Source organism: Aulostomus chinensis, chromosome 15 (genome assembly GCF_037954235.1).
Source record: "Aulostomus chinensis isolate RoL2024-O1b breed Wild chromosome 15, RoL_Achi_v1.0, whole genome shotgun sequence".
NCBI lineage: Eukaryota > Metazoa > Chordata > Actinopteri > Syngnathiformes > Aulostomidae > Aulostomus > Aulostomus chinensis.
Window position 1 is genome coordinate 18,460,438 of NC_141334.1, and position 19,970 is coordinate 18,480,407.

Sequence of the window (19,970 nt, forward strand, 5' to 3'; positions counted from 1 at the left end):
ATGATGGATGGAAAAAACACTAGTCACCTTTTAATGGGAAATTGAAAGGCAAAAAACTCTTTTTGGGTGAAATATTGCTCCTTTGTTAGATTTCACAAAATTACCTTGATTAAAAAAAAAATTCAGATATCACTTCCTGGGCTGCACAGTGGTGCAGTGGTTAGCACTGTGGCCTCACAGCAAGAAGGTTCCGGGTTCGAGTCCCGGCTCGGGCACGGGATCTTTCTGTGTGGAGTTTGCATGTTCTCCCTGTGTCTGCGTGGGTTCTCTCCGGGTACTCCGGCTTCCTCCCACAGTCCAAAAACATGCAATTGGGGACAAGGCTGATTGAATACTCTAAATTGACCATAGGTATGAATGTGAGTGTGAATGGTTGTTAGTCTCTCTATGTTGGTCCTGCGATGGACTGGCGACCTGTCCAGGGTGTACCCCTCCTCTCGCCCGTTGACGCTGGGATAGGCTCCAGCCCCCCCGCGACCCTTAATATGTAGGAATAAGCGGAAGATGACGATATCACTTCCTTTGGTTTATTGTAAGGCTGCACGGTGGTGCAGTGCTCAGCACTGTGGCCTCACAGCAAGAAGGTTCCGGGCTCGAGTCCTGGCTCGGACACGGGATCTTTCTGTGTGGAGTCTGCATGTTCTCCCTGTTCCTGCGTGGGTTCTCTCTGGTACTCCAGCTTCCTCCCACAGTCCAAAGACATCAAGAGAGGACGAGGCTGATTGATACTCTAAATTGACTGTAGGTGTGACTGTGAGAGTGAATGGTTGTCTGTCTCTATGTGTTGATCCTGTGATGGACTGGCGACCTGTCCAGGGTGAACCCCACCTCTCGCCCATAGCCGCTGGGATAGGCTCCAGCCCCCCCGCGACCCTTAATAGGAACAAGCGGAAGAAAATGGATGGATGGTTTATTGTAGGTTTATCTTTCTGTGTGCCGAGTGCGGGATTTCAATTAAAAAGACTGTTTATTATTCACGTGACTGATATTCCTCCCCGTAGGTCATCTTCAGGAAAGGTGAGCCCAGAAAGCGTCCGTTCAAAGGCTTCCCCATCAGAATCATCTGAAGATACTCATGACCAGCGTGGGAAGAAACCACCCCCAAGTCCAGGGAAGAAGGAGGAGTTGTCTCTGTACATGAAGACCAAAAGAGCAATAACAAGCAAGAAGTACAGCATATCCAAGCATGAAGCTGAAGCAACAACACCCATAGAACTCATCAGCCGTGGCCCAGATGGACGATTTGTCATAGATCCCACTGATGCAGAAATGTCTGTTAAACCCCGGCGAATCGAGGGCTTCCCCTTTGTGGAAGAATCAGACCTCTATCCTGAATTCCGGCAATCAGACGAAGAAAATGATGATCTCAGGCCACTGCCACCAGTAATGGCCCCCCTTCGGACTCACCAGATTTCCCCCATCTCCAGTCAAGAATCCTACCTGCAGCCTCCAGCCTACAGCCCTCGTTTCCAAAGGCCCTTTGAAGGTATGACCATCATGGAGAGCAGCCGCCTCCAGGCCACAGGGCAGATCCGGGGCTCTCTCCACCACAGGGCTTTCTATGGCTATCTAGGCCCCCCTGGGGACCATGATCCCCCACCTCCTTTTTACATGCCTGATACCAGCCCGCTCAGCTCTGTCATGTCCTCCCCTCCATACCTTGCTGAAGGTCCTTTTGGTCACCCCATGATTCCAGAAGAAATGGTAGAGGGTGATTTCCCACAATATGCTGTTTCTGGCTTTCCCCTTCCCCTGACTCTCACCTCTTCCTCTCGTTCACCGGAGATTTGGCAAGGACTGGATTTCACCTTTGCAAGTCTGGAGGGACCCCGATTCATTTTTCCACCACGTCATCCTTTGCACCTTGGCCACGACCCTCCTTATCCTCCCCCACCTCATGTTCTTCCCCTGAGTGCTTTCCAGCCCTCATCCCTCCCAATGCCTTCCTACCCAGGTGTCTTGCCACTGGAGGCCCCAAAGAGCCACTCAAGCAAATCTCCCAGCAAGGCCAAGTCTCATAGCTCCCCAGCCAAGCATTTAGCTATGCAAGAGGCACATTTAGGGCAGCTAAGACACACAAGCCACAGTATGGGTGTTCCGGGTTTGCCTTACAGCGATCCAATGGCTCATATTGTCCCTAGCACATTCAGTAGCCTGGACACGCGATGGTTTGAAACCACACCCCGTTTCAGTCCGAGACAGGCTCGTAGGATGGATTCTGGTGTGCATCAAGTGGTACTCCAGCCATCTCGACTCTCACCCCTCACCCAAAGTCCCCTTAGTTCTCATGAGGGATCCCCTGAGATTGTAGTACGTCCCCGACCACGTCCAAGCATTGTCCAACCTCCCATACCCCCAGAGATGTCTGAGATCACCCTCCTCCCTCCTTCCACAGCCAGCTTCTCACGGAGATCTTCCCCCTCCTCCTCTCCTGCCCAAGGCCAGGGAAGCAGGAGAGCCAGTCCTAGCTACCGTTCCCACATGGCCTTTGCCACCTCTGCAACCAGCTATCCAGCTTCCCAGTCCCCATCACCCCCCATGGAAAGCAGCAACATATTTGGGCAGATGCCATCTCAAAGGAGGACTGAGGAGGAGATCCTTCCATCTGAGCCCTCTCCATCCCAGTTGTCAGCTTCAGGGTAGGTGCAGTAGGCATTTAGCGAGGCATACCATTTGAATCATCCGCCCCAACCCATAATGCTTTGATGTGTCAATTTGCTTTGGTTTTTCTTTATTGAAGTGCTAATATCCATCAGTTTTTTTAAATAATTTAAATTTGAACGTTTACAGTAAGTCTTTTTTTTAAATTTTCAATTCATAATCAAAAGATGAAAATCAAAATTTTTGAAAGAATACCATCATGTTATGATTTGATAGTTTCAGTACAGTCACTGCTGCTTTACATGGAAGACATCAAGTTGGAAGTATTCAGTCTGAATCTGTGAAGCACTGCTCCAAATTTCCCCTTAAAAATTGCATCTTCCAGTGAAAGACCAAAGAATATAAATTGTGGAATAAATCATTGGCAAACTGTCTATAATATATCTTTGCTCCACAGATTGTTGTTCAGACCTTTTGGGGCTACGGTCTATCATTTATGAAAAATAATGTTGCCAGTACACTGTGTAATTTTTTTTGGGCGTACGCCCCTAAAAGCATGGGAATCAACACAGGATCTGTTTTCCATCTGTATCATGCATTACCCTGCTTTCACCTAACAGGATCATCCAAGTGATTCCCCAGACCAATCACCCATTGTTATGTCTAGCTCCAAGCGTTTGAAGATGCCTTTGTCATGCAGAGGGATGCTTTAAGAAGAATTCATCTTGGCAGGCCCTGCGGCCCATCCTCGGCCTTAGTAACCTGACTTCATAACCAATTCTCCCCTACCTTCAACCCTTTCAGATCTTCTCCTACCCTACTCTCCCTTTCTATAACCCTCCTCTCCAGAACCCCTTTAATTGCCCCAGGACAACCTTAGGTCTGACTACCAAGGGAAGGTTGTTGGGCAAAGGGTGTCACAGGGCCTGTCCGCTTCTCATGTACCGCAATGTCTCCATCATTATGAATTAGGGGCAGTATGGTGGTTCTTAATGGCTCCTGGAGTCTTACCTGCTTTGTTTTTGATTGATCTCAGCTATCTGGGCAGCGTTGTTGTGACCAGGTCCTCTACACCGCAATAGGTAAGGGTTGGATCCATGTCTGAAAGGGGGGGGTTAGCAGGTGGGACTTTTTTGATCACCTCGTCCTTTAAAGGGGAATACAAGACTTTGAGTCTTTGTTTGATTTGTTCCTTCCCTCGGTAGACCATGCAGTTAATTTCAGTTCTTTCTTTTTCCTTTTTCTCAAAATGGCTATGCATTTAAGTTCTGCAGTCTTCAGTACAGAATGCATTCTTGCTGATACGCAGTGCCATCTGTTAGCTGATAGACTTTCAGGTCAGAGATATATCACCAACATGATTTCATGCTTGAGTGGTTTGCTAACTGACCTCTTTTGAATCGACTTGTAAGAAAACTGAACCACAGGTATGATTAGCTCAACTTAAAACAGTTTCCAACACAGATGAGTCCATATCAATTCTCTCAAATGAACCAAAACAATCCCACTGTAGGTACGTTTGGTATGTGATGGATTTGTCACCAACCAAATCTTGAATGATTATAGTTTGTTGCCTCTTTGCACGAGCTCAGTCCTCTACAGACTTTCCTTTCGAGACAGACCTGTGCTTGCAACACTTTTTTCGCTAGTCAGATGCCATAATTAAGGGAGAAGACCTTTGAGTTCTCTCTCAATTCTTCGCCATCACTCAAAGTGGTTAACTACTTAACTTGTAATCCCACAGTCTCAGGTTGCTTCAGAGAACCTTTCAAGCAGAGTGCCCTCCTCAACTCACCATTCACTCAATTTGCTGATCAAACTTGACCTCCAGCAAGAAACTCTTTCCCCACTGGCTGTTCTCTGGGGTCAGCATATAGCCGCAGGTTTGCAAAGAGTATTGTAAAATAAGGGGTGCTGCAATACCAGATATTTGGTAGATGGTGTCAATACCAGGGAATTTACATGATTCTTGACACCCAATTCAGTATCAAAAAAATAGTCCAATTACACCAATAAATTTAAAAATTTGAAAATAAATCCTTCTTTGAGGGGGCAGCTTGTCACTAGACCACCTCCAAGATCAGTTAGCTGCTATACGCTCTTCACTTTTAATTAGTCAGAAAACCAAACTTTGTAGCTAGGTGTACGGCAAAGATGTCACTTATGGTCCACCGTAGTTTCATTTCAGCTCAGAGTTGGAGAGTCAACTCAAGCTCAAGCTACAAAAATGCCTGCAGTCACACACTTTTATGATCTCTTGACCACACGCTTGCTAATGCTGCAGCACACTTGAGGGACCCTGCAGTCTCCATAGTCTTCTTTTTCCTCCAGAACCCATAAGCACCTCTGTTGCTCCACCAGGATTCGCTACTAATGTATCATATCTCCAGCATGTACGGCGCATTCAGGACCTCTGGTACATTAGAAAAACAAGGACTGTCACCTGTTTTTAGCGTTTTGGCATTTACTTTGTACCAAAATATCAGTTCATCCCTAATGTAAATCGTGAAAATAATTTTCCCACCCATATCCACTTTTTATCAAAGAACCACCAGAAGTGAACTCCACTAGATGGCCACCTATTTGTCTTGGATCTAGAGTTGGATCTAGGTCATTTAGATTTTTCATGATTAAATACGCTGCTTATCCAGTGTAATCAGCTTTAAATTAGTAAAACCCTTAACCTATTGATTTTTATTATATATAGGGTTGTTAATGTTCATCATTTGGTTATAACCTCTTAGCATTCTCCTCAAGCCTGACACACTCAGGGATCTGAGTGTGATCTGTCATCTATACTTTACAGATGCTTATATCGAATGACACCAATTGAAAATATTTTGGATCCCAATCTCCAAGAAATATTTTGTAAGATTGGCGTTATGATGTCACCTTAAGCTGTGTGTCCACTTGGAGCCATCACTCAGCAGAAATGCTGTTGCATGCTCCTGGCAGCGTTGAAAGCTTAGCATGAGTTTAGAGTTGTGAGTGCCAGTTTTAAGAATTTAAATCCATCTTCTTATTCAGCAGATAGCGTGCAGATTTTGAGGGATGGAGCTGAAACCTTGACTTCCCATGAGCATCACCTTAGCTAAGATACAGATTCCTGGTGGACACATTGCCTTAACCCCCTGCATAAAGCATCTGTATTGAGCATGAATCAAACCATACACTCAGGAATACAATTGCACTTGTAAGTTTGGACTGCAGAACAGTTCCCACTGCTACATGAAGCAAGTGTCCCACTAAATGCGCCTCTTTTTATGTTGAGGAACAAAGTTTTTGCGTGGGCTTGCAAGGGATGGCACACAGGAGGGTTGAGGACTCCCTAATGTTTGAGTGAACGGCCCGATGAAAAGCTTACGAATGTATTCCCCTTTAAAGTTCTGTTCCATGTGCAAACTGCCATGCATGCCATTGCTAAATATTGCTCCGTTTCAAAAAAAGAAACAATTCTATAGATAAATTTTTGTTACATTTGTTGTCCTAGTGCTTCGCTTTTCTTTGGCTTATTTTTCATTATGTGACTGTTCCCGCGTAGTCATTTTCCCCTCCCGCCATCTCTCCCCCTGTCAGCATGGTGAAGCCCATTGTAGACAGTATCCATGTCTATGAATACATATTGATGATGCTTTGTTGCTCAGCTCTGATTCTCCCCCTCTACTAACAACCTTCGGTTTCTCTCTGCAGCCACGGCGGGAAGATGGCCTCTCTGTAATGCTAATTGTTTTCTGTGCCTTGAGAAAGATGTATGTGTGTGCGTGTGTGTGTGTGTGCGCGCGAGTGTGTGTGCGCGTGTGTGTGTGTTTGTGTGTGGCGGACATCTTTTGGCTGCCAAATCATAAGTGCCTCCATGAAGGCGGAGGTCTGTAGATAGCAATCATGAGCAGCTGACAAATGTATACTCCACACCAAAGAAACATTTGCATCTGTTATTTTCAGAGTTGGATTGATTAATTTTTAAGAAGAAGCATCTGCAAACTTTTTTTCATCAATTCTCTTGTTAGCATTTTATTCAAAGTATTTGTCATTTTTGGAGAATATTCCTCTGAAATCAACAGTGCAATTCTTTTAAATGTTGACTTTTCTCCTAATCCACTCCATGGGGTAAACTGAGGGATTCAGCAGTTGTGCATTTACTTTGTTTTTCTCTTGGATGAAGATTGTTTGGATCAATTTGAGCAAACTATAAATGTCTTGGAAGGGAAATTACATTTGATGGTGTACAATTGGATAAACCATTTGAATTTTTGATTTTAATATTCATCATATTGAAACAAAATGCAGACTAAATCCTGACTAATGTACAAGGTCATTTATATAGCAGAATTAATTGCATTGTTCATCAAACCTTTGAAAAATTCATTCCAGCTTTTAAGGTGTCTCACATTGATCCGTTGGCGATGTGCTGCACCTCTTGCTTAGCTCGAGCTGATTTTGTGGCGCTCTCTAGTGCAGAAACACAACCTTCTGTGTTTGGTCTGGAGTTACCCGGTTTTCCCTCTCACTCTTCTTTATCCAGAAAACGTCGAGGTGCGCCGAGTGCCCTTTCAGGGTCTGAGAGGATTGATGCACTGAGATACCAACGTATTAAAAAGGCCAAGAAGATGACGATGAACAACAATAACTCCAAGTCAAGAAAGAAAGCAGGTGTGAATGCTTTTCCTGTCTAATTTCTCTTTTTGAACAGGGATTTATTACTGTATCATTAGCATGTTTAAAGTAATGTTTCACACACAGGAAGTGTCTGACAAACAGGTGTCCGAAGCTCACTAAGATGTCTTTTTTTTTTTTTCCTTTTCCTTTTTCCTGCATCGCTTCTTTATGACTCCAAAATGTAGTAAGAGCCAGCCACATAAATTTAGCGTGACGCTAAACTCTCAAAAGCGTCGTTCGGTTCGGCAAACCCTCCGTTGACCAGCTGGTGCTTCCAGTTGAACCGACTCATGTTCACCATTGCTTGTTCACGGTAGTGCGCGACCATGGAAGTACTAGCTAATTATATGTAGCTGGTTCCTTCTGTGTAAACAAGACACTTGAAAAACTCTCCTTAATTGGCAAAACTGACTTAGCTGAAACGTTGAACTCCTGACCCTGATCTGACTCATACTGGCTACCTCCTGATACGAGTCTGATCTGATAGAGCAGCAGCAGCAGCAGCAGCAGGGGAAGGCAGCATTCCATCTGGCCCACTGATATGAGACACCCCATTTACACTTGGCACTAAAATGCCTCAAGACCTCAGGCCTTGTCACAGTTTCATATACGAATGAAATTCCATGTATTTACAACGTAGTTTCCTGCTATAAGCGACGATTAATGTTACAACCTCAAGGAGATGCACTGCTCTTTGATATATTGACATATAATGTTTACAATTGGCTTCATGTCAAAAGGCCTTGTCCTGATGACACTGGAAAGTAAATGAAAAAAGGATGGGAAGGTTGAATCTTAGCGTTAGGCCTGATCTGCTATATGGAACAGCCACCTTGCAAAACATGTAGATCCAAACTAAGGGGAAGAGATCCAAAAATGTAGTGAATATTTAAATAAGAACGTATTATTTTGAAGTCTTCAATTAATTGGCTTGATCGTCACAAGATAATTCATGAATACCTTGAAGGTCCTTATCAGGACATCAAGCACCTGTTGCCGACGGAGACATGTGACATGCCAGTGAAACCAACTGAATAATAACAAGTAACCGTGGAATGGTAAATTAAATAATATACACAACAAGCAAGTCATAGTCACAGAAATGTTAGTTGGTAGAATAATAACTGTTAACAGATAAACGTAACACATTGAATAGAGTGTCTGCCGCGAGAAAATGCAGTACATCGTTAGTATTTTGTCATTTCAGATAATATTGATGGTCACATGGTTGTGGTTGCCAGGCAACATTTGCGGCATGTGTGACCTGCCTGTTGTGTTCTGTGGTGCAGGTGTCTCCACCTCTCAGACCCAGCAGGCCTACACCTCTCAGGTACTCCAGCCCGAAGAAGCTCTCTACCTCCGCAAGAAGAAACGGCCCATCCTCCATGACCCGTACACTCGCTTCTCTGCACTGCTGTACCGCCGGCCTCCCCGGGAGGACCAGAAGGCTATTTTGGCTAGCATGGACAACATAGACCCAGACCACGCCACCCTCCTCTGAAAGCCCTCGAGGACAAGGTCACATCCATGCTACATGCCGCCATTCCAGAGTCACACTAGCTAGCTCCCAGTTAGAACAACACCATCAACTAAAGATGTTTTATCTATTTAGGGGAATAGCACGACAATTCAGCAATCAGATTTGTAGCTCCGCCCATAGTCATTTCAATCCGCTGTAGTGAGCCTTCTGCCACGTCGACAGGCTCTTCTGCCATGACAAACAAAGTAGTAGAGGAGTTTTCTTTCAATCCTTTTAAGATTTTAGACAAAAAAAAAAACTGTACAGTAATTGTGTCTGGACTCATTTTGCCAATTCATTCGAAAGACGTCCCTCTGAAAATGTTTTCTTTTTACAACTGGATGCCCGTGAAGGCCCTTTGTATGCTTTAATTAACTCACAGCAATTCAGATCAAAATGACAGCTGCCAGAGATTTACTCCAGTGCAAAGAATCTATTCAAAAACACTCGATGAGTTTCCCTTCTTGTTTTCCTGCTCCATTGTTCAGACTCCTCCAGGCTTGTGTCATGTCTCCTGTGCTGAGCCAATCCAACAACCCCCTGTCAAAAAAACAAAACCCTTCAGGTCTCAGTTTACAGCAGCAATTCCCTCCCCTCCCCTCCCCTCCCCTCCCCTCCCCTCCCCTCCCCTCCCGCCGGAACCATGCTGAGAAACTCGCCTCAAAACAAAGCGGTGTTCTCACCTGCTACCAGATATACCTCAGAGCACAGGACACGAGACCACACAGCCGCCTGCCCGCCAGGATCAGCCTCACTAACCTCACTAGCCTCTTCCTGCTCACTGTTGTGCTCTGCTTGCTTTTCCTGTCTTGCTAATTGGCGTTGCATTTACTTACATTGATTCCGTGTATGTACCTTCAGGATCCCCGACTACCTACTTGACGACTTTTACTGTACGCCATTTCTTATTGAATTGATGGAAGTTCCTGCTCTCAAACGAACCAACTAATCTGATTACATTTCACATTTTCTGTCACATTCTATTAAGTGGGGAACATGTAAAAACAAATTTTTTTTAAAAAATCCTTTCTTTTAATTCTCCCATATCTCAGACGGGTTTGCACTGGAGCAAAATCTTTCATCTCCCTCACATCTTCCTTCTCCGCTTCTCCTAGTTTCTGTGCTGTCGAGGAGTCCAAATCCCCTTCAAAACAGTCGAGCCAAAAATAATTTCATTAAAAAAAAAAAAAGCGGAGTTTAGGACTTTGTGCCATATTATACTGTATGATAGTATTTTCATACATATTCGTGGGAGGAGAGAACAATGGCTTTGTTTGGCTTTAATGGAGCGTTTTTTTTTTTGTTTGCCTGCTTCAGTTAAACCTCGTTTTTATTTCTATTAAAATGTTTGTGTGTCTGCGAGTGTGTTTATATGTAGCTTTTGACCAATTTAGTCTCTTTATCTTTGCCATTTAAAGTTTAAAAAGCTGAGAGACAGAGAGAGCACAGTCATCCCTTAACGGAAAAAAAAAAAAAACGAGCCAAAAGTTGTTTTTTTCACACTCTGCTGTATAAACAGTTGTGTTTACATGTTTATTTTTAAAGATTCTAATGATTGAATTGATGAGGGAATGAACATTAAGGGGCTAACGAGAAGTAAAGGAGGTAAAGAAGTGCCATACCATCAGAAGCTTGAGGTGAGGATCAACGCGGACGGACGGACGAACTTCTGTTGTTGCTTCTCCAGTCTAAAGGTGCTCAGTTTCTTCAGAAGGTGCGTTGACATGCAGTAACATATCCTGGACTCCTTAACGCAACACCAGAGCAAAATCCACCTCAACTGTGTTCGGAGTCCATCAATGATGCTCTTATGTATTTCTTTCATGTCATTTTTTTTTAGTTTTGAAAAAAAAATGTTTTTTTGGGGGGGGGGGGATTATTTTAATTGTGATTTTGAGCGAAGATTCTCACGCAGCTGCAACTCCAACACAGTCTTCTGAAATCAGCCCCATCGCAGCTGTTTCTACAACAAATGCTGGCGACAGAAGCGCCAGGAAGCTTTTTCAATGATTCCTGGCCTCCTCCAGGTTCAAACTGAAAGTGTAGGACGAGATTTAGTTCACTTACAGCAGCTCGGAGCAATTAACATTCATGAATAGTTTCCTGACCATATCCTGCATTCTGGAAAAAAAAAAAAAAAGTTTACTATTTTAATACACACATGTATTAGAGGTGCTTTAGTGAATAAGTTAGTGCCTTTATTTATGATGAATTATGTCTCCTTGTTTGGAGCATGTAACTACAATCTGTACTTCCAAAGACAAAAACAGGAAATGAAGAGATCTACCAACCAATCACAGGCTTGTATTAGACGTGACGGCAAATATGGAGGCATCGTGTGTCACAAACATCCTTCTGAGCTTCTTCTAAAGGGACTAAAATTGTAAACATGCTGACTGACTCCACTTCATCCTTTGGTGCTATACAGAGGCTCCGCCAGCAGCCAACGGTGCCAATCAACGCATGACTCAATGCTGCACCAATGACGATCGTATACACACACACGCAGGCGCGTGCGCGCGCGCACACACACACACACACACACACACTTCCATCTGCGTCATGGTGTGATTGCTGTATTTTTGCATCTTTTTTATCTTAAAAAAAAGCGGAAACAGCTGAGGCGCATGTTCTAGAAATGGTTAGAAGGCGATTGTTGGAGTCGTGGTTGAATTCAAAATCACACTGAAAGAGAAACACTGACCTCCTCTCTCCGTGAAAACCTGGACGGTAACGGTGATGCAGCCGTGTAGAGAAAGGTTTTGTTTTGAGGAGGGGGCCATACTTTCCTTTCAGAAGGACATTTTGTCTTAAGGAATGTTTCACTACAGACCCTCAGATCAGTGGGGGTCCTTGTAACAGAGCCATGCAGGGAATTCACTGAACGAACGAACGAACGAAGACGCTGGCTGCGGGATCTCTTACTAGATGTACAACTTTATGAAAAACACCCGAAAGTGTGATTGCACAACAAAAGTTCAAAAAAATGTGTCAATGTGAAATTAGTGGAGAAAAACATGGACCCCCCCCCCCCCTTTCAAGTATTTGTTAAATGAAGTTAATCCCAACTCAGAAATGGAATCAAATCATCAGGGTTCGTTCAACAGTCCTGCAACTTCTTTGAATGAGTTCAAACATAAAAAACTTAAAGAAACTTTAAGGTGGTAGCTTGTAGTGTGAGACATATTCTCCCAAATATTGTTGTTTTGTTAGAGATTCATTCTACAATGAACATATCTTTCACCTGGCTGATGCCTTCCTAGAGTCCAGTTGAGGAACAACATGTTTAAAGATGTAAAGGACAAGCTAAGATATCCAGAATATCATTGAATTTATAGAGATGATGATGATGATGATGATTATAACAGCTAAAATATAACTAGGGAGCAATCAGAGAGCAGATTTCTCTGCCAACGCAATGTGACTTAAGACCTCAGTCACAGGCAATGCATAAAGATGCAGTTCTTGTACACGCTTAAATGGTTCTACCCAAAGTGTTGCAGCTTCTTCTCCGGCTCACGGTACACCCCTCCACCTCGTCTGAACACACCATCGCGTCTCCTTCCTGGCGCATGCAAAACTCATTCTAGTCAGTAAAAAAATCGACATGCAATTACAGTCAAGCACCCCAAATACGAGAGACCCCTAGCACTCTGTAAACGGCGCGTGTGTGACCTTCATTTCGTCATCAAGGGCTTTAACTGAGGCTTGTGAAGTGAGGACAGCCGGTACGCCACCGACCGATGTGGTCATATTGTACAGTGGAAGAGATTATTTGTTTGATTTTAACTAATAATGAGGAAGAATGACGAGGTTGTCCTGCTCTGTGTCCGCTACTTGCGGGAAGTGACAGTGATCCATTTAATTACAACTTTAGAAGCAAAAGCCAGTGAAAAAGCAGCTCGTGTGAAAAGCCTGGTTGAAAGAATTTCAGTCTTTTGATAACAAGAGGACAGTCAATTCAGTAAAACTGGCGTGCTGAATGTATCTCTTATTCTGACTAAGGATGAAGTTACCTTTCAAATACAGAACTAGTTCCCAGAGTAGTCGTGCAAGTCGATTGTACCGCTCTATTTCTCTCAGTTTTTTAGAATCTCCGTCGACTTATCTCCACCGCTGTAGTCAGGAGAAACAAGCGGATGTACTGCTGCATTTGTGTGCGAGTACACAGACGTAAACGCAGAGACGAGCTGAGCACGCTAGAAGTAACGGTGTGTTGTCACACGAGAAGCTGACACTTCAGGATGAAAGAGAAACCATTTTTGTTTTAATCCTACAGTTTGTGAGGAGAATCCCAGTACTGTATCACTCCAGACGTCCAGGTTGACTTGAGTGTCGTCCTTCTCGGGCTTTACGTGTTAACATGCATTCACGATGAAAGAAGAGGGTTGGAGCCGCGTTCGAACATTTTATTTTGAGAAAATAAGTTTGAAGAAAAGCACACTTGAATTCTGGGGGGAGGAGGGGAGGGGTTCAAGAATTCTTTTTCTCAAAAACTCTTCCAAATAAAATTTTTACCTGGCGCGAATCTTCTTCCGTACCTTAATGTTGAGGATTTCCACATTTATAACATCCTGAACTCTCTGGTGCTAACGCATGCGGCAAAAGTCCATCTTTGCCATCCTTTTCTTCATCTGTTCTCACTGCAGCTAACATCAAGAACTGCCATATCATCGTCCTTTCCTCAAAAAAAAGAGAAAAAAATAGAATCAGCCCTCATGAGCCATTGACATCAACACAAATGGAACAGGAGCTCACAGGCTGGAAAAATAACGGAATCATATTCAGGATCATATTTGAACCGTTCCTGAACAATAAAGAACAAGAGCTGACAACAGAGAACATCACAGACATCACAGAGAACATCACCAGTCTGCTTGGCGTGATGCAAAACTCTGTAGCCACTTTCCACCAGTGTGTTGCTACACAGGGGAAAATACTGAGGATTTTAATCTGCGATCAATGTTTTTCCAAATTACAAAGTACAATTTCCTTACACCTTGTATATAATCTCTCAAATAAGCATACCTTGTCATATATATATATATATATATATATATATATATATATATATATATATAAATATACATATATATATATATTTTTTGTAGAAGAGAATATAATGCACATCCACTTGGAGACTGAATGGGGGCCGAGTAGTAGTAGGGTGGCGCATAAATGTCTAAATGTGAGTGGTGGGCATCTTCTAGGAATTAGATTAAGAATTTAATATTATAGAGCCAAGAAATCTAGAAGAAAAAAAATCTATATCTGAATACACAGATAAACACTTAAAAACACTATATATATATATATATATATATATATATATATATATATATATATATATATATATATATATATATATATATATATATATAATGGAGCCAAAATGGTCATATGAGATCTATATTTGAGGACATTAGATGTTTTCAAGAATGTACAAGTCTATATTCTATTATTTTTATATCCATTTGTTGCTTTCTATAGTAGCAATGCAAACACAAAAAGTAGATGAAAAGTTTTAATCTGTGTACAAAACAAAAGAGAATGGCTGTAACTGTACTGTATATCTCACTTTCTATTACACAGACGATGAAAGGTGGCTAGTTTTTATAGCAGCGTCTGTTCGGTTTGACTAGCAAATGTAATCGTTGACTTATTTGTGGGTCATCTGTTGTTTTTCGGGGTGGGGGGGGTGGGGGGCAGTTTAGAACCGACCCGACAACCAGACTGGCTTCTGCACTCATACATCAGCATGAACCAGTTTTCTTTGCCCCCTTTGCCCCCCTTCCTCTGCTTCACAGCCGAGCACATAAATATGTACCGGTGTGTTGTCATGGAATTCACATGTAGAAATATATATTTGCAGAGTGTATGATGCAGTGCTTTGACATAAGGAGATCAAGTGTATGTTTTTTTTTTTTCTTTCCTGTGGATGCATGAATGTTCTCAGATGAGGAGCATCGCAGCAGCACTCCAGATGTTTGGTGACCCTCATTTCAGTGCTGTATTGCCAAAAAAATTAAAACAATAAAAATACACTCGTCATTTACCTGTACATTCTGAAACTGGTGCTATTTTAAAACACCACTGGTGCATTTTTTTTCTTCTTTTCTTTAAGTTAGTGATTTCCTTGCTTCAGACAAAATGTAGCCACACAATCCTGTACTGTACTGTAGGAGCCGGGTGGGATGTGTGTTCTAGGTGGCAGACTGCTGTCGTTTCAGGGATCGGGAACATTTGGAGCAGTGGATTTTAAAGCAAGGAAATGTGATAGAGGGTAATTTTGAATACACCTTTCATCATTTGCTCGGGATTGAGTTTTGATTTTGGTCTGAACATCAGTGCTTTAATAATGTATTGGTTGTTGCAAATAGTATACACACGCACACACAAGCACACATACACACACACACACACACGTTTGGTGCTGAGCCGCAGTGAAAAGACGTTTATCCACATGTGCTCACCATGACTTTTGATACGGTATTCATCTCAGACCAAGAACCTCCTTCCGGCTGTCTTTTTATTAGGACAAAGAAACCTATGATTTCCGCTGCTGGGACATGTCTTCTCTAAAACCACCACTAGATGGAGACTGTTGCCCTCTGCTGTGTGATTTCAGTGTGTTGAACGACTCAAGCGTCGAAATATTGTCTCATAAAGATGCTGTTGTGAAAGGGGGGGGAGCTTTTATGTATAAAAACGTTATTTGTACATTTTTCATGAAGCTGATGTCTTATTTCCATCACTAACTGCAATACAGTGGAAGAAGAACAAACTGAAATCATTGACTTCTTTTATTAGTTCAGTCTTCCTGTTTTGAGGGGTCTTTTTTGTCATTAAGATCCTCTGGAAGATATTTAAACTCTGATCACTGTCCGTTACAGCCGTAGACAACTCAGTACCTCAAGTCTTTACTCCATGCAATTTTCTTTCTCATCAACTCACGGTCATCATGCTTTTACACACACACACACACGCACACACACAATTTATATATATATATATATATATATATATATATATATATATATATATATATATATATGTATATATATATATATACGTATATATGTATATGTATGTATGTATGTATGTATGTATGTATATATATATATATATATATATATATATATATATATATATATATATATATATATATATATATATATGTTGGCACAAGCACTTCTTCTCTTCTATGGCTATTGTAATTCCTCTTCACCCCACTCTTCCTCAAAGGGAAATCTTTCAAAAGCAACTAAATTGAACTGTCAGTTTTTTGTATTTCAAATGTCTTGGTATGCTTGTTGTAGTTGTATATTCATAATGGTGTATATTACATCAGTTTTTATTTATTAAAATGTTTAAATTTTCTAAGATCACGTGTGGCATTATTGAGCGATCTCACCCTCTCACCCTGTTTTCAGTGAATCGGGTCTCCGCGCACTTCAATAAACACGACTGTACACAGGATACTAGGTTTCTGCAAGTACTTCTCATGTACACACAACTGTTGCTTAGTATGAATTATTTAATTAATGAAATTGGTGAGAGAAAATAGAAAGATATACAAGAAATTACTTTTTCAAAAAATGTCTTTGTGGTGATGATGTTGCCTTAGGATCCTGTGGAGATGTAAAGTATTTTTACTCATGTACTGTATTTAAGTAAAATGTTAAAGTATATGTACTTTGAGTATTTGTATTTAAGGAAACCTTGAACTTTTACTTCACCACATTGATTGGAATTATACTTTTTACATCACTGCACACAACAGTTACTTTGAATAAAATTATTTTTCACAGTAAACTTGAAGATTAAGTAGGCAGAAGTAGAAGCCTACAGAAAAGCCTGAACTAAACTTTTAGTTTCTATTTAATTAACTACAAATTTAAAACAGGCATGGAAATGTCGCAAGGACCCGCGCTATTTCACCGACATAACTTTAACCTTGTAGTGTACTGCTGGCGCAACATACACCACCACACCACAAGGGGCGCTGTTGGTAGGTTTCCAATCGCAACAACTCAAAATAAAATAGCACCCTCATTGAAAAGAAATCGTTTTCGCGAACGAAACCCCTCAATATTAATATTTTTCACGTACGATAACATAACAATTTTTAAGAATTTCTGAAAATAAACACATCTTGCGCTCTAAAGTATCATTTCCGGTGCAAAGGTCACAATTACGACAGGTCAATGTGTCCTTCCACACGTGTGCTGGGTGAGCTAAGAGGAGCAGGGACGTAGCCCGCTGTAGTTAAGTGTTGAACTTCTTTATTCTGTCGTCGAGCGTAGTACTACTTTATACACGTATACCGTCATGTTGAGGTCAATGGTCCGTGCGGTGGGCGCCGCTGTCCGCCACTCCACAGCCCGGGCTTTGCCCCTCAGTTGCCCGGCTCCGAACCCGATCACAGCCCGGCCCTTCACCCGGTCACTCTGGATTATGAACAGTAACGGGGCCTCGTCGGGACACAGGCCGAAACTGCTAACATCCAGAATGTTGAATCCATCGGTCTCTTGTGGATGTGGTGGAATGCACACAGAAGGTAACTTGGGAGAGGAATTAGCTTCAGGGTGTAGCTAGCTTGTGTAACGCTAAATTGCCTGGTGAGTTAACGTGCTAATTGTTAATAGAATAGATCAAAAATCGCCATCTTTTAGTTGAACTACGTTTTCCCTAAGAACAATTTTTTAAAAATTTTAAAACAAATAATGCTGGTCAGATGTTGGCACCCAGTTACAGCACTTATTACGTATTACTCACCGTGGAGGATGCGTCCAAGTGTTAGCAGAAAACCCACGATGGTACCTTACTAGAAGTGTGTTACTGTTTTTGAGGTGGAATCGTGTCCAGAATGCGGTTCAGGCGTGACAAACACTGGGAGACTGAACTCACGTGGGAAGTCTAGAAATTTAATTTTAATAATAATAATGATAATAATATAGTTTGTTTTCCCAGTTAGCCAAAAATGACGAACAGAGTAAGCTAACATGAATCATCATGTGTATGAATGTGAGTCAATCAAAGAGTGATTGTCGTCTGGTTGTAGACTCACCAGGTGGAGGAAGATGCTGAATATTTCCCAAACCTGTTGCATGATTCTTTCGTCCAGGTGACAAAGCATTTGGTGATTTCCTGATTGATGAAATCAAAGAGGAGAAGAAGATCCAGAAAAGTAGAACTCTTCCCCAGATGTCTGGAGGATGGGAGGTGGATACGAACGGCACAGAAGTAAAGCTCTCAAAGACTGCTGCCGGAGAAAAGTAAGACTGTTTTCATGTCATTCTTGATGGGGGTAGGGTGGGTGGGTGGGTGAAGGTGGGCCAGTTAACTTGCTCACGATGTATTGTCTTTTTCTAGAATCACTGTCACATTCAACATCAACAACAGCATTCCTCCTGACTTTGAGGAAGAGGCAGAACAAGGTCAGCAGAAGTCAGAGGAAAATGAGGTGAGCACCAACACACCTTCAGCAGTTCTGTTGTGTTAATTTCTAGCTGGGTTATCAGGATAAATGCCGCGTGTTCATCTCTCCTCCTTCACCGAAGCGCAGTAGTTGGCAGAGGCTCACGGTCAGGATCAAACTCTTCCCGGCTGATTAGCAGGGCTCATTTTCACAAAACGTCTTGTGTCAAATATGGTGGTGCTGGTTGAACAAGGTGCTCATAAAACCTCATAATCATGGTGACAGCTTCTTCCTGTTTAGGGGGGGGGATACACCACCCACCAACAGTCGACTGGCTACTGTTTGTTGGTCAGTGGCAATCAAACAGATGTCTTGACCTTCATATTCAAATATCACGTGTCATTTAATGAAAAGATATCCTAATATTGTACTGTTATTTGTATCATATAGTATTTGTGCCGCTTTAATTAGATAATCACTCATTTGACAATTTAAGCACAATTTCCTGTAGCGTGTGAACAAGTCGAGGCATCTATTCAGTCATCAATCGTTGGGAACTCGTGATGATCGGCGTCTTGTTTCTCTTCACAGCCAGAAATTGTTTCAACCCCCAACTTCGTCGTTGAAGTAACGAAACATGCGGCAAAACATACGCTGGTGTTTGACTGCAACTTCCCTGAAGATGAGGTGAGCAGCAGCTCTGTTAGCTCCTGCATGTCAGGCACTGCCCACCCCCCAGCATCTCCAGTGACGAGTTTCGGTTGTGTTTTTCCAGTTGGGTCACGGTGACGGAGAGGAGGAGAGCGACATCTTCGCCATCAGGGAGGTGAGCTTCCAGCCGGAGGGAGACTCTGAGTGGAAGGAGACCAGCTACACCCTGAACACCGACTCCCTGGACTGGGTGAGACTGCACTCACTAGAAACGAGGCAGCTCATCTGCAAAGAATCAACAACCTCAAAAGTGTGGTGTTTTTCAGGCGCTGTACGACCACCTGATGGACTTCCTGGCAGACCGAGGGGTCGACAACACCTTTGCTGATGAGCTGATGGAACTGAGCACTGCCGCCGAGCATCAGGAGTACATCAAGTTCCTTGAAGACCTCCAAGGTTTTATTAAATGTAAATAAAGTATTTATGCCTCCTCACCGTCTTCAGGTTAAATGTTGCAGCACTGAATGAGTCGTTGGCGCTCAGAAGAGACTTGAGTCGGTGACAGCAAGCTGTGGCACCAGCCCTTGTTTGTTCAAATCTTGTCTATTTTTCTTTAACTTAAATTACAAATATTCATTTCCGGAGTTCATAATGTGAAGAACCAACTACAGAATGGAATTCGTCGAACCTTGTGGGTTGCACCCAACATTACATGTGCAGAGAATTAAAGGTCCAATAAAATTCTTTGATATCAATGTTTATTTTTCCCTATTTTCATCACTGACGTGAGGCTGGCGATTGAAAAGCGAAGTTGACCGTTATCAAAAATTTAAATTTTAACACTGTCCTAAACACTTCTAGTCTTCTGTATTTCAATATGAAAAAAACCCAAACATTTCCTTTGTAAACATTCAAGTTTGGAAGCTTTCATTTCTATAAACAGGTCTTTATATGAAGCAGCCAGAGATCTTTTTGTAATTGTGTGACAGTTACATTCCAGCCATCTTAAACTGCGTTATTTCAGTATCTTCAGTAGTTTGCAGCGTAGATCGACTGTTGATGTCATATTTTAAAATCACTCTTACAGGTGAATTAATGTGCTTCACATGGATCAACAGAAAA

General features: G+C 42.3%; 2 protein-coding genes across 8 annotated transcripts in view; both read left to right on the forward strand.

Moving 5' to 3' along the window:
- Window positions 1-10,634, forward strand: part of igsf9bb (immunoglobulin superfamily, member 9Bb) — a 98,949-nt gene extending 88,315 nt beyond the window's left edge. For 5 of the 7 annotated variants that reach the window (XM_086227224.1, XM_086227226.1, XM_086227229.1 and 2 more), the window contains 3 exons: window positions 1,002-2,639; window positions 7,124-7,251; window positions 8,547-10,634. In XM_086227224.1, the coding sequence (XP_086083350.1) occupies window positions 1,002-2,639; window positions 7,124-7,251; window positions 8,547-8,758 (1,978 nt within the window). In that variant the 3' untranslated portion in view covers window positions 8,759-10,634. Of the gene's footprint in view, window positions 1-1,001; window positions 2,640-3,637; window positions 3,684-7,123; window positions 7,256-8,546 lie in introns of those variants that run through there. The other 2 variants (XM_086227231.1, XM_086227230.1) reach the window with 2 other exon arrangements.
- Window positions 10,635-16,849: 6,215 nt separating this feature from the next.
- Window positions 16,850-19,609, forward strand: c1qbp (complement component 1, q subcomponent binding protein). Its single transcript, XM_086226507.1, has 6 exons — window positions 16,850-17,336; window positions 17,904-18,054; window positions 18,152-18,242; window positions 18,789-18,884; window positions 18,973-19,098; window positions 19,175-19,609. The coding sequence occupies exons 1-6, from the start codon at window positions 17,108-17,110 to the stop codon at window positions 19,322-19,324; spliced, it is 843 nt and encodes a 280-aa protein (XP_086082633.1). The 5' UTR covers window positions 16,850-17,107; the 3' UTR covers window positions 19,325-19,609.
- Window positions 19,610-19,970: the final 361 nt, after the last annotated feature.

Excerpts from the sequence above, each read along its gene's own strand:
- c1qbp (XM_086226507.1), top strand. The coding sequence starts at position 17,108 with ATGTTGAGGTCAATGGTCCGTGCGGTGGGCGCCGCTGTCCGCCACTCC. Across the intron at positions 18,243-18,788 it reads AGAAGTCAGAGGAAAATGAG|CCAGAAATTGTTTCAACCCC; the intron begins GTGAGCACCAAC and ends TTCTCTTCACAG. Across the intron at positions 18,885-18,972 it reads GCAACTTCCCTGAAGATGAG|TTGGGTCACGGTGACGGAGA; the intron begins GTGAGCAGCAGC and ends GTGTTTTTCCAG.